At 41.4% G+C, this 14,576-nt stretch overlaps 1 protein-coding gene across 1 annotated transcript in view; it reads right to left on the bottom strand.

The window, feature by feature from the left end:
- The window catches only part of WDFY3 (WD repeat and FYVE domain containing 3), a 113,557-nt gene that overhangs the window by 61,573 nt on the left and 37,408 nt on the right, over positions 1-14,576 (bottom strand). The window contains exons 13-17 of the mRNA XM_080618803.1: positions 7,364-7,541; positions 6,141-6,355; positions 3,821-3,933; positions 2,165-2,396; positions 625-725 (exon numbers count right to left, since the gene is read on the bottom strand). Of these exons, the coding sequence (XP_080474929.1) occupies positions 625-725; positions 2,165-2,396; positions 3,821-3,933; positions 6,141-6,355; positions 7,364-7,541 (839 nt within the window). The remainder of the gene's footprint in view (positions 1-624; positions 726-2,164; positions 2,397-3,820; positions 3,934-6,140; positions 6,356-7,363; positions 7,542-14,576) is intronic.

Raw genomic sequence — 14,576 nt, 5'->3', positions numbered from 1 at the left:
GGGTGCTCACACAGAATGAAGAGCTCACAGACTTCAAGCAGTGTATAACACCAATTCCATCTTACTCCAGTAAACCTTCAACTTAGTTTTTAGACTTAACAGCTTTTTTAACTAAGGAATCATGTTCAATTAACCCTGCAGCATACCAGGTTCCTGTAAGGTAACAGCCTACAGTGAACAAGCATAAGGGATATCAAACAATTTTGATGGGATTTTTGTGACAATGTAATTACAACTGTAATAAATTCAGGCAAGAATTCAGCAGAACAAAGCCACAAGTACACAGTTACAATTCATACCACAACTCCTACGCTCTTCACACTAGTGCCTCAACTTCTTAATGCATCCAGGTTCATTATTCATACACCCCTCTTGATTACAACTTAACCTGCTGGTGAAAGCCTTGTATTTTAAAGCAATCACACATTTGGATTTTATATTGGTTTTCATTGACTTGGGGGCAAAAAGCAATGGGAACACACACACAAAAAAAGACTTAAGAAGTTTTCAGTTATGAGTGTATAACATCCAACGTCATACCATCACTTCACGGCTAACAAAAAACTATAAGAGAACTGAACACTGGATATAAAACACTGCTAACAGTCATACTCGAGTACTTACCGGTTCCAATTCCACTGACGACTGCACCATCAATAAGTCCCGTTGTAACAGCATTATTTGAAGGTGCATTATGAGGAGCCAAACTTGGCAAGAAAAGGCAACTGTAAAACAGAAGACCAGTAACACATCAGAGTCTATTAAAGTCAATATAATCGGAGTTCAATTCAAACTAACTATAGCCTAGGAAAATGCATCATAAGCACACCATCTCTCTCCTTGATTGTATTTATGAAAATTAGAAACAAATTGTCAAGATTTCTCTTTGTGAAGCTAAACTACCTCCAGTTCAAAGAGCTTTGGCAGCATAAGTCTTTGTTGTAAAGGTGCAAAGACTTATGCTAATGTGGCTCCATAGCACAAGGTGCTCTGTGAGTGACCATAACTTGCTTCAGTCTTTGAGATGTTCTGGGCTCTCAAATAGACTGGCTTAGCTAAATGTTAAAAGGATCTGGTAACTGCATCCTAGTGTTCTTATTTTAAGTGTGTAAGCTCTCACAGTAATGTTACAGTTCACCAAATTAGCTGTTTGGTCCTTACAAGAGCCAGTGATGCTGTGGGTACAATGGAAACAGATATGAGTATGTCCCTTAGGTACTAAAAGATTATAAGAGCCCTGACGGTTTCAGTGACAAGCCTACCTGAGCTCAAGTGAATCCCCACAGTAGTTCAGCTTCCTGTTTGTATAAATTATCTTATCAGAGACAAAATGATCGCTCTTCCACTTGATGAAGAATCATCATTTTGTTGACATTTACACTTCAGCAGGCTTGTTTAAGTACACTGTAGCTGAGTTGCCTGACATTACTAGAAGTTATTTTGTTCTCATGTAAGCTATAAAGAGTTAACTTGACCACCCATCTTGAAAGCAACAGCAGTCCATGGTTCTGGTCACTGTCATCTTCCTTTTGATTACAGCTCTCATTATGTTCTACCTCCTCCCTTTTGAAAACAAAAGCACCTCACTCAGCAAGTGTTAGAGAAAAAAAGTAAGTAAAGGCAATACTGGGTACTAAAAGAAAAAATTAGTTAAGCAGTATATTTAGATTACGCCTCCAGTTTTTAATATTTTTTTTTCCAGTTCTTTGAACTCAACATAGCTGCCTTCTCTGTTTCACTTGTATTTCCAAATTGCCCATTTCCACATTTCCAAGTTCTTCAGCAATTTTAAGTGGGCTTCAGAACATATAGGTCATCCAAATGTTGCACATAAATCCTAGCAACTAATCAGTTTCTAAAGAGGTATGTTGGTGTTCCTTTGTTTTAAAAGGCAGGTGAAATCCAGAATGGAGAGGGTGCTATCAACGTTTAGATACATACCTACTTCTATTTTCATAGATGGCAAGCAAGCATTTGATTTCAAGGGATTAATGAACGAGAGTGGAAATTTATGTAGCTTGAAGTATTCCTTTCCTTCCTACAAAGAATTAATTTGTTTCTGGTTTGCAAACAGTCCATTAAAAATTACAAGTATTTCTCTGAAAGAAGAAAGTAAGAAAACTGCACTGTGCCCCATGTTATTGGAGAGCCTGTGGGACCTTACCCAAACCCTTCAAGAGAAGCATCAAACTCAATGAATGCTGGCGTAACTGATGATCCATGAAGCCTGATGTCATGTGGAGTTGTCATGGAGACCAAACACTTCACTCTCGTCAGGGGTACTGTGCTCCCTTCTGCTGGCTTGAGCAGGCTCTTGCTTATCCGATAGTGGCTGTCTTCATGCAAACTGAAGACACTGTCAGAACCCAGACCTTCCATTGAGGTAACCATGCTATCTACAGTAGAAGCCAAGAAAGAACACAGCATTGCAAAAGGGAGACATTTTCAGGCTATTTACTCATACTTTTCAAGTACTGTTTCTAGTGCAACAGCTGAATTGCCAATCACCAAGTGAAAATAAATAAATAGAAATAAATATCACATGCTTTGGAAACTTATCAATTTCCTTTGCATTACCCTTTACTGAGACTCTCCTACGCTACAAATCAGCCAAGCTCTAAAACTCATGGGTAACAATAGTAAAGAGCACATGTGGAAGAGAGGTTTGAATCAGCTGAAGCAATCTGATGGTTACAGACATTCAGTGGAGTTATCAAACTGATTTATTGAACGACAGGAAAACAGATGTAACTTTCCAGTGTGAAAGTCAGAGCTGACACGTAATTGCTGATAGAATACGAATTCTATCAGACGGATGTACTCCCATGACAGGATACCAAAAATACAATGAAAATTTCCACTGCGTAACCATATGACTGTGTATCTATAATCTAAGAATATAGTGAATATCCTATCAAAATACATTGTGAATACCTTCCCACAGTGTTATTTCCAGGACTAAAGCTGAAACTCAGTTGTTGTAATGTCACCCCCTCCATTTTTTTAAAAAAAGCTAATGTAATCCTTTTTCTTTAAAATTTTTAAGTTACTATGTGATCATAACACATGCTGACCACATACTATTACAGATTTCCAGTTTACTAAGAAAAAAACACATTAAAAGTGAGCAATGAAGTAAAACCATTGTGAATATTTACCATGAAAAATTAATGAATGGTTAAAAAGGGGCTGCTGAGTTTTAAATAATTAAGAGTGGATATTTCAACTCCAGTTTCTACCTCTTTAATAAGAAGAATAATTATTACACTGAGATTCTGCCAAATTACATAAATTGTGCTTTTGTTTCTTTTCAATTCTATTTCTTTTTCATTATTAGTAATGTTAATAGCCACATTCTTGAGTTTAGCTGAAATAAATTAAATTATGCTTTAATGTATGAATTTCAGTTATTTTATCTGACATCTTACTGGACCCATGAGACACATTACATATATTTAATGATGTGATGCTCAAATAAAAGTATCTGAGAAAAATATTTTTCCTTTTACTGTTAAATACTGCAAATATAGGATCTACTCAAGACTTAAAAGCAAGCTACTATCATACTTAATAGTTACTGTTCCTAAAAGTAAAAAGAGTTATAATTACCTATCTGGATATATACTAAATACAATTACTACATTCCCTCTACTTTTAGGACTTTTACCAGTCAAACTGTTCCAATGATTTCACATTCATACAAAGCCAGGGCTAAGTTAGGTTTTTACAGATGTGCATCTACAAATCTTATGTAAGTGTGCAACTGGGGGATGTCAGTTAGAGCATTCTTTTTGCACATTTCTAGCACTACAGCACCTACTTCTCATTTCCGGTTCAAAACTCAGTGAGCTGGGTTTGTGCACCCGGTACTGTTTCAACAGCTTTTTGTCCCAAGCTCCGCAATTCAAAGGATTTCCCAAGCGTAAAAATTCCCTAAAAAAGAGAATAAAAAAAGATTTACAAATAATTTTCTTGATTTATTCGCCTAAAATGACACCAAATTTAATACCATTTTTTAAAAAGACAGTAATGGTAATAAGTGGAGCTTTTAACTAATTAACTAATGCATAATTACAAGAAACACATTTAAACCAGCGGAAAGTTTTGAACCTATGATCTCAAAAGCTGATATCAGAAAATTTGATAAAGCTCCCAACTTCCTTTTCTTAATTCCAAAGACTTAACAAGAGGCTGCCACATCCTGTAGGAGAACATCAGGACACTCACTGATGCAAATTCAGCAAGCTGAACCCATGTGGAAAGGCAGATCATAGGCTGATGTAAGTAATCTCAGCTTTATTTTATCCCTGTGTCTTATTTGGCTCAGGGCTCACTACAGAGCTATTAACATCTCTACTGTCCTGAATTCAGCAGTAGCAGTCATTTTTCTCCTTCTTAGTAGCTGGTGCAGTGCTGTGTTTTTGACTTTCAGCCTGGAAACAACACTGATAACACGGATGGTTTTAGTTGTTGCCAAGTAATGTTTACTCTGACTAAGGATCTTCCCAGTCTCATGCTTTGCCTGAGAGGAGGAGCTGGGAGGAAGCAGAGACAGGACACCTGACACAAACTAGCCAAAGGGGTATTCCATACCACAGCACATCATGCCCAGTATATAAACTGAGGGGAGTTACCCAGAAAGCCCAGATTGCTGCTTGGGTCAGGCCGGGTATCGGTCGGTGGGTGGTGCGCAGTTGTATTCTCTTCCCTTGTTATTTCCCTTATCATTGTTATTATTGGTGGTAGCAGTAATGGTTTTGTGTTATACCTTTGTTACTGGATTGTTCTTATCTCAACCTGTAGGAGTTACATTCTTCCAGTTCTCCTCCCCATCCCCCTGGGACAGTGGGGAGTAAGGCTGGGGGGAGTGAGCAAGCAGCTGCGTGGTTCTGAGTTACCAGCTGTGCTTAAACCACGAGATCTAACTATACATAACTGTAGTATCTATATCTACAGCTATCTAGGCCATCAGTATTTATGCTTGTGATGTGACTAACAGCAAGCATGCTTCTTGTAGCTGTGACACAAGTGATTCTGCATGTCACTGAAGTGAACTGAGCAGCTGTCCTGGTTGCAGGTCAGCCAGTCAGATACCCATAGGAGATAATACAATTAACTTCCTTATCCCAGCATCACAAGATGGTTTGGGTCAGAAGGAACCTTTAAAGATCATCTTGTCTAACCCCTCTGCTATGGGCTGGGACATCTTTCACTCTACTGGGCTGCTCAGAGCCCTCTCCACCATGAGCTTGAACACTTTTAATGATGGGGCATCCACAGCTTCTCTGGGCAACCTGTTCCAGTGGTTGTCTCATGACTCTCATTGTAAAAAAATTTCTTCCCTATGTCCAATCTCAATCCACACACTTTTAGTTTTAAACCCTTGCCCCTGGTCCTGTCACTACAGATCCTGGTAAAATGTGTCTTGTTTTTAATAAGCCCTTTTTTATATCGAAATACCACAAAAAGCTGTCCCCAGAATCTACCAAGCAATGCAACCATCATACAATTGGGTGGGTATTTAACAAAGGGCTCAAAGTATGCTCATAAGCTTTTCAAGCTTGATTTTCTAGTACTATCACAGATGTGCAAACCTACTTGCATGAACATGCAGAAAGATCAACTTTTTAAAGCTACTTATCCCCAGATATTTCCAGACAACTCTTCTATCACATTCCTGCATTTCCTTCACACAAACTAAAGTGCTAAACAAAACTGCTGGCCTGAAGCTTTTCCAGTCTAAGGTATTCAACATTGCACAGAAAAGTCAAGGAGTCCATCCTCATGTTTCCTCTTCCTGAGGACCTAGCCAGGAATGGCATTTTTGATAGCCTCTCAAGATTTGCAAAAAGAAAGCAAGCATTTAACTTCAATACAATCTCTGTGAAAAACACCAAATAGATTTCCCTGCTCCACACTTCTCCCTCTTCCCCAACCCTATAATTCCCAAAGTCTCCAGGGTTACATGCTGATCAACGGAAACAAGACAGTCTATTTGATTAGAAATCAAATGGGACCCTGTGCAATCACTACCACACAGAGTAACTTTAGATTTCTACCAATCTGAGCCATTTACAGCCAGCTAGCAAGAGTGCAGGCTGCTGCTCAGCTCAACTGGACTTCAATGCTATTGCTCTGACCTCAACACCATTGGCTGCAGTGCCTGGGATGCCAGCCTTTCAAACATCCTTTGGAGCGGAGGATGCAGTGAGTGGTCCTCGTCAGCCAGAGCAGCACTGCATCTTTGCAGAAGCCGTGCATGGAGCCCAGCTTCACACATGACTTGCTGATTTCTCTCTGTGTGAACTAGAGACTGGAGGATATTTGCCACTGCCAGCTGGAGATCCAGTGCATGCTGAAATAAAGAAGAGCACACAACTTGAGAAGACACAAGCTGAGAAGGCAAATAAATGAAAGCTCTTATGCATAATAATGAAAAGGAAACTACCATTAGCAATAAATACATAAAGCATCCTATACTGAAATATATGTGCATATGTGTGTGCTGGGGGAGGGCATGCACGTGTGGTGTGTGTGAAGAGACACTTCCATCTCTTTACAGAAAAGGGTAAGTTATATAATTATCATGATCACTGTAAAGAAAAAAATTCAGACAGGGATAAGTTAAACTAACCTCTACTTTTCACCTGCAGAAATGAGTCAGTTCCCTGTTCTTCAGGGAAGACATCTCAAACAAAAAATACTCAAGCAACATAAAAAATGTCCAAAAAAATCTTTATACAAACCACCAGTAGAGGTTTTGGCTTGGGAATTGTACAATGCAGGCAGTACACTTTGTAACCTAGAACATATTTCAGCTATCTCAAACAGCACATATACACCAAGCTATAATGTCCAATCCTGTTTCCTCCTCATTAACAGCTAATACATCAGGAAAACATGAATAAATCATACTGCTTGGAAACTTACTTGATGGTCATATAAGACCTTTCTTTAGATTTACATTGTTGCCAGGAGGTTGAAAGAGACAAACAAAACAGTCTATGAAGTAAAACAATTTCTATCAGGCCTCTATGTCACTAGTTATTCATATCGGAGAATCACAGAATTTGGGTTTGGGTTGGAAGAGACCTTAAATATCATCTAGTTCCAACCCTCTGTAAACTAGACCAGATTGCTCCAAGTCCCGTCCAAGTTGGCCTTGGACACTGCCAGGGACGGGGCAGCCACAACCTCTCTGGGCAACCTGCTCCAGTGGCTCACAACCTCAACTCTTTTGGTCTGTAAAACATACTAGTTTCTCAGCAAAAAAACAAGAGAACATCATCAGTTTTCCTATTTCCCATAACCATCCTTTTTCACAGTCACTCTCAAAGCTTAAGACAGTAAAATTTTTCCCTACCTCTGGGTGTGTAGCTGATCCAACAGAGGCCAGAAGATCCAACATTGCGAGCATAGCACCAGGGTGGATAATGACTGCATCAGAGCTTTGTATGGATGTGGGTCCTGTTTGGAGTTTCACATCAGCTATGTTTTTCTGAGGGCAAACAGGAGGTGTTGAAACAGAATGATATGCATGCCTGCAGGATAGAAAACATCCCATGGTTACAGCACCCATCTGTTATGAGTTTTGAATTTTTCAAACAGCTGTGAAGTTGAACTGGCCTATAGACATTACTGCCTTCTTCTTTGTCTTCCCTCAGTTAGACCAAGTGCTTTCCTCTTCTCAAACCTGTTGGACATGTTTCCCCAAACACAATCTGGAATTGTTTCAACTTCTCAACTATGTTTGAATTCAGAAGTCTTTTTCCCCAGGTGCTACAGAGTTTGAAGGTTGTCTTTATTGCCTCCCTCTTTTCAGTCTAGTTGCAGTGGCAGCACACAGCAACACCAGCATGCAAGCTACCACTGTGCCTCTTCTGGGGGATGAATGGGTTATTTGCTTTTCATTAACAGCTGATTATAAAAAGGGTTACCACAGAACTCTTGGCAATCTCCAATTAGCCTACAGGAAAAGAAAGTTGGTCTCAGTGTACATTTGTGCCAGCAGTCCATATGCTCTCAGTCCACAACTGCTATGGCAATTTAGTTTTACATTAAGCTGCTTTAGTCAGATCCAGGGAAAACAGGCTTTGGCACAGTGGCTTAGAAGCAACCACTTGTGCTGTAGACACGTTACTCATTGAAACTCTGAGGTATCGGCTTGATGCCATTCTTCTTTCAGCACACACAACTACACAAACAGCATGAGCAGCTCACTGAACATACGCTTTCAAGATGGTACTTCAGAAGCAAAAGATAGCTCAAAAGACTCATGCTCACCACAGAAAAAAATCTTCCCAAAACCCCAACCAAACCCATCCATATTCTCACAGTATTTATCATATATGCTTATTTGTAAGAAGAAACAAACTGTGTAACAATTTTTCTTGAAGAAATATTGCCTGCTGTTTTACAAGCAAATACAGCTAAAAATAGTTCCCTTCCTTATCAGGTCACCTGAAAGAGGCATTTCCTCTCTCCTGTTCTGTGACAGAGGTCTACCTAAGTCCTAACCCTAATAGAAATAACACTTAGAGACTCACTGTGCCTCACCCATTAGGCACTTCCAATTAGGAAATCTTCTCCTGTGAAAAATAGGATGGGAAATGAAGAAAGGCTGCAAGTGCAATTCTGTCCTTAACACCTTGCAGGTTACCTCTCAAACACACACAGACCCCAAAAATCAATGTCACTTGTGGGGGAAGGCTGAAGCAATGGGTTACTTAGCCTAAGAGAGGACACTAGGAACCATAGCATGATCTTCTTGTGCTGGCTGGAAAATTGGCTGGATAAATAATGTTCCAGCAAAAGCATTCCTATTGAAAAGGCTCATGGCAGATCAACAACTGGCATCTGAACAATTCAACAGCACTTTTTAAAAGGCCATTTTTGAAGAAAGATGAAATTACTGATGCTTTACTTATTCTGATAATATTTATAGAAACACAAAACAGTATGGCAATGCTATTGTAACCAATCACATTTAAAAAATCTTACTAAATCAATTTTCCTAGTGTTTTTACAATCTCTCTAAACATCAATTTCCTAAACTTCTCTAGCAGACTCACCAATTGAAACATCTGGCAGATATAGGAAGGCTTCAAAATACTCTTTTAAAACTAAATGGAATTAAGAACAGCAGAACTACCAGTAATAATATTATAGACAGATGTTATCTCAGCTCTTTTCTCTGTTGTAAAACAGACTGAAACACAGGCAATTCTCACGCAACCCAACAACCCTGCTTTTCATCTGAAGAAGAAAACTTCTACCTCATTCCCATAACACCTTGAGTGTCTCAATGCAAGTTTTACGGCATACAGTTTAGAAACTAAATACCCACTTGAATTTAAGAATGCTCTTTAGTCCAGTAAAATTCCACTCCCCAAGGCATTCCTGAAGATCAAGCTTCTGCCCACTTTCAAGCACAAATTTTACCTTTAACATCCTGAGCTTACTATCACATTCACCTCATAAGGTAAACTGTGAGAATATAACATGGTAGTATACACGGAAAACCTAATAAAAACCCAAGCCATTGCTCAGTATGATTCATGAACAAGCATGTGATCCTGGTCTCAAAGGGCCTGGACTTCAACGCTCTATACAACAGACTGAGAAGGGGATACAGTCAAGATTAGGCAACTTGCTTTTCTGTTAGCAATCTAAGTAAAAGTTGTGTCCTTAGAGCATGTATGACAAAGTTTTTCACATAATTTTAAAATACCTTCTAGGTTTAGTTTTTCCATATAAGGTGTACTTGTATCAAAACAACAACAAAAAACAGTTCAGAAAGCTTTCTCTAGGCAGGAACAAGAAAACAGACCCTACAAAATCCTGCCAAAGAATTCATTGAATGTTGCAGGTTACAAAACCTGCAATAAATTAATTTAGCCATGCTTACACATTCTTTGTATGATCTGCTTAAGGGAGAAGAAAAGGAAGAAGTGGACAATGGAAAAAGGCAGAGTACTGAAGATGAAAAATCTAATTTAACAAAACCTAAATTACATAATTAAGTACAGCCCTTGATGAGAATTATAACATTTTCACTTGGGAAGAATTTATTAGTAAGTAATTTATCAATAAGTAAGATTTATTGTAGATAAACCCTCTGCATATCATTTCCCAAAAGTGATCACCATCCAAACTTTGCAAAAACAAAGGCTAAAAGTATTTTAAAGTCAAAGCTACATTCTGTTCTGTACTTCACCCTGCAAGGCAGCCTCTCAAAAAAAGAAAAAAAGAAAATAAAAAAGAATAATAAAAAAAAAATTGCGAGAATGCCCTGTCAAAATTTACAGCTATCAAACAACTGGCAAAGTTGTAGCTCTTGATCCAAATTACACAGTATGGCTGGAAGAACAATGTATTCCCAGTAGCACGAAGGACAGCTACGTATCACTATCCCAATGCACATGCTGGAGAAGCCCTACCTATTCTTTTTACAGAAAGGGTAACACTTGGAGGGCACCACTTCTCAGGGAAATACAGCTTTGAGAAGTGGTAGACACGTCTGAGAGAGAATATTAGCATATTTTTGTATCCAGAACCATTCTAGATGGCATGCATCAAACCCAGAAGTGTACTACTTTGTTTGTAAGAATTGCTCTTTTAGTTAAACAACACAGGGCTCTCTCCCTCAGGCACCTCTCTTACAAGTTAAAAGGCAGAAAACCGGGCCACAGCAGCAACGGAGATCCCAGCGAAGCAAAGTAAAGGAGACAGAAAACAGTAAGAGAAGAGCAAACACTTCCCTCAGAAAAGTCAGCTTCAACAGAATCTGACCGTATCTGACAGTTAAAAAGAGGAAAAAAAATAAAATCAAATAATATTGGACTACAAAACCCAAACTGCTTATTTTTGAAAGTAGGAAGATCCCAGGTACTGGCAGTGAATTCACTAGGAATGACAAACATGATGCTGAACAACTGTGAGAAAGTAGACAGCTGATCAAACAGACTTTCTGAAAGCCCTAGCCTTGTCTAGACTATTGAAAATAGTCTTTTACAAAAGGGATCTGAAACATAGCCCAGACCAGCATAATCATTCTTTCTGTCCACTTTTGCGTTGAGTCTTACACAACTGTCATTAGGCAAAGACCTTTTTTGTTTGTGAAGATCCAAGTCAAACACACTCCTTCACCTCTGAAAGTACCCATGTTAATATTGTCTTTTCATCAATTCTCCAGGATATGGGGGGGACCTTAAAAAAGCTAGGAGGATTGGCCAAGTTAATAAATGGCTAAACAGGTGGTGCCATAGTCAGAGGTTTGGGTGTTTTGAATATGGGACCGAAGTTAGTAGGCCAGGTCTACTGGGGGCTGGTAGAGCTGATCTGACAAAGAAGAGGAACAGTGGTTTTGGTAGGAGGCTTGCCAGGCTGGTCAAGGTTTCTTTAAACTAGATGTGTTGGGGGAGGGGGGCACTGTTTCATCCCATCACACCCAGGCAGTTGCCAGCACCTACAATAAATGCTCGGAGCGATGCAGAGATATTCCAGCCGCTCCAGCCAATGAGCCGGCTTCATTTGGAGCTCGGCTCAGATGCCCCTATACAAACACCCGTAGCATGGGGAACAAACAAGAGGAATTAGAGATGTGTGCACGACTACGGGAGTATGATATAGTAGGCATCACAGAAACATGGTGGGATGGCTCCTACGACTGCAGTGTTGGAATGGAAGGTTATAGGCTCTTTAGAAAAGACAGGCCTGGCAGGCGGGGAGGGAGAGTTGCTATTTATGTTAGGGATAGGCTGGAGAGTATGGAACTGTGTCTGGGGATGGGTGAGCAGTCAACAGAGAGTTTGTGGGTCAAGGTTAAAGGGAGAACAGCGATGGGGGACATTACTGTGGGGATCTGTTACAGACCGCCTGATCAAGAGGAATCTGTGGATGAAGTACTCTATAGACAGATAGGAACAGCCTCACACTCACAGATCCTTGTTCTCATGGGGGACTTCAACCACCCTGACATCTGTTGGAGGGAAGGTACGGCCCAGCACAAGCAATCCAGGAGGTTCCTCGATTGTGTGGAAGACAACTTCCTTCTGCAAGTAATAGAGGAGCCGACAAGGAGAGGTGCCATGCTTGACCTCGTGCTCACCAACAGGGAAGGGCTGGTTGGAAATGCGATGCTCCAGGACAGCCTTGGTTGTAGTGACCACGAGATGGTCGAATTCGAGATCCTCGGGACAGTGAGAAGAGCGTGCAGCAAGCTCACTGCCCTGGACTTCAAGAGAGTGGACTTTGGCCTCTTCAGGAACCTGCTTAGTAAGGTTCCATGGGATACAGCCCTAGAGGGCAGGGGGGCCCAAGACTGTTGGTTGTTATTCAAGGATCACCTGCTACAAGCTCAGGAGTGCTGCATCCCAACTAGAAGGAAGTGCAGCAGGAGGGCCAGGAGACCTCCTTGGATGGATAAGGAGCTGTTGAGGAAAATTCAAAGGAAAAAAGAGGCTTATAAAAGGTGGAAGCAGGGACAGGCGGCCTGGGAAGAATACAGGGATGCTGTTCGGGAAGCTAGGGACCAGGTGAGGAAGGCTAAGGCCCAGTTAGAATTAAACTTGGCTAGGGATGTTAAGGATAATAGGAAGGGATTCTATAGGTACGTAGCGAGTAAAAGACAGACTAGGGACAACATAGGCCCCCTTCAGAAGGTAACAGGAGAACTGGCTACCCAGGATTTGGAGAAGGTTGAGGTTCTTAATGACTTCTTTGCCTCGGTCTTCACTGGCAAAGTCTCTGACCACACCACCCAAGTCTTGGAAGGCAAACACAGGGGCTGTAAGAATGAAGACCCTAGGCCCACTGTAGGAGAGGATCTGGTTCGAGACCATCTTAAAAACCTAAATGTACACAAGTCCATGGGACCTGACAAAATCCGGGGTCCTGAAGGAGCTGGCGAATGAAGCTGCTAAGCCACTGGCCATCCTATTTGAAAAATCATGGCAGTCAGGTGAAGTTCCCGATGACTGGAAAAAGGGAAATATAACCCCCATTTTCAAGAAGGGGAAAATGGATGACCCAGGGAACTACAGACCAGTCAGTCTCACCTCTGTGCCTGCCAAAATCTTGGAGCAGATTCTCCTGGAAGGCATGCTAAGGCACATGAAAAACAACAAGGTGCTTGGTGACAGCCAGCATGGCTTCACTAAGGGCAAATCCTGCCTGACCAATTTGGTGGCCTCACCAAATTGGTGAGTGCGCCCTCAGCAAGTTTGCCGATGACACCAAGCTGTGCGGTTCGGTTGATACGCTGGAGGGAAGGGATGCCATCCAGAGGGACCTCAAAACGCTTGTGAGGTGGGCTGATGCCAACCTTATGAAGTTTAACCATGCCAAGTGCAAGGTCCTACACCTGGGTAGGAGCAATCCCAGGCACAGCTACAGGTTGGGCAGAGAAGAGATTCAGAGCAGCCCTGCGGAGAAGGACTTGGGGGTGTTGGTCAATGAGAAAATGAACATGAGCCGGCTTCAGTGTGTGCTCGCAGCCCAGAAAGCCAACCGTATCCTGGGCTGCATCAAAAGGAGCGTGACCAGCAGCTCAAACGAGGTGATCCTGCCCCTCTACTCTGCTCTCCTGAGACCTCACTTGGAGTATTGTGTGCAGTTCTGGTGTCCTCAACATCAAAAGGACATGGAACTGTTGGAACAAGTCCAGAGGAGGGCCACGAGGATGATCAGGGGACGGGAGCACCTCCCGTATGAAGACAGGCTGAGAAAGTTGGGGCTGTTCAGCCTGGAGAAGAGAAGGCTGCGTGGAGACCTCATAGCAGCCTTCCAGTATCTGAAGGGGGCCTACAAGGATGCTGGGGATGGACTGTTCATTAGGGACTGTAGTGACAGGACAAGGGGTAATGGGTTCAAACTTAAACAGGGGAAGTTTAGATTTGATATAAGGAAGAAATTCTTTACTGAGAGGGTGGTGAGGCACTGGAATGGGTTGCCCAGGGAGGTTGTGAATGCTCCATCCCTGGCAGTGTTCAAGGCCAGGTTGGATGAGGCCTTGGGTGGCATGGGTTAGTGTGGGGTGTCCCTGCCCATGGCAGGGGGGTTGGAACTAGATGATCTTAAGGTCCTTTCCAACCCTAACTATTCTATGATTCTATGAATATACTAGTGCTTACCTGAATTGCCCAAAGCACCCCACAGGGATACTGACCTTTTAAACTATCCAATATTAAAAGGAAGCCTAACATATCTATTCATACATACATTTATTTATATTTTAATTACCAGGCTGCATCAACTACCCATCTGGTACTCTTTCACTCATTACACCCTGAAATCAGCTCCTGTTTCGCAGGCATTGCACGGGTTCTGCTTTGCATACCTGTATGTCTGAGTAATCAGGTGAACCTGAGCAGCCATGCTAGGTACCCCTGGGAGAACAGCAAAATGTAGTAAAGGAAAAAGCAATTCATAATGCTAGAGGTTAATATTGTGAATGAAGCTGTAAAAAGCCTCCACAGAAAACAGTCACAGAATGACTGTATTTTCCACACATGGCACCTACACCTCGGATAACCCACAGTCTTCCAAACGTTGTTTTAGCCTTCAAAAGCAAATGC

This window comes from Psittacula echo (assembly GCF_963264785.1).
Source record: "Psittacula echo genome assembly, chromosome: 1".
In the NCBI taxonomy this organism is placed as follows: domain Eukaryota; kingdom Metazoa; phylum Chordata; class Aves; order Psittaciformes; family Psittacidae; genus Psittacula; species Psittacula echo.
The sequence above is the reverse complement of the archived record's forward strand: the minus strand, read 5'-3'. Positions and strand labels throughout refer to the sequence as shown.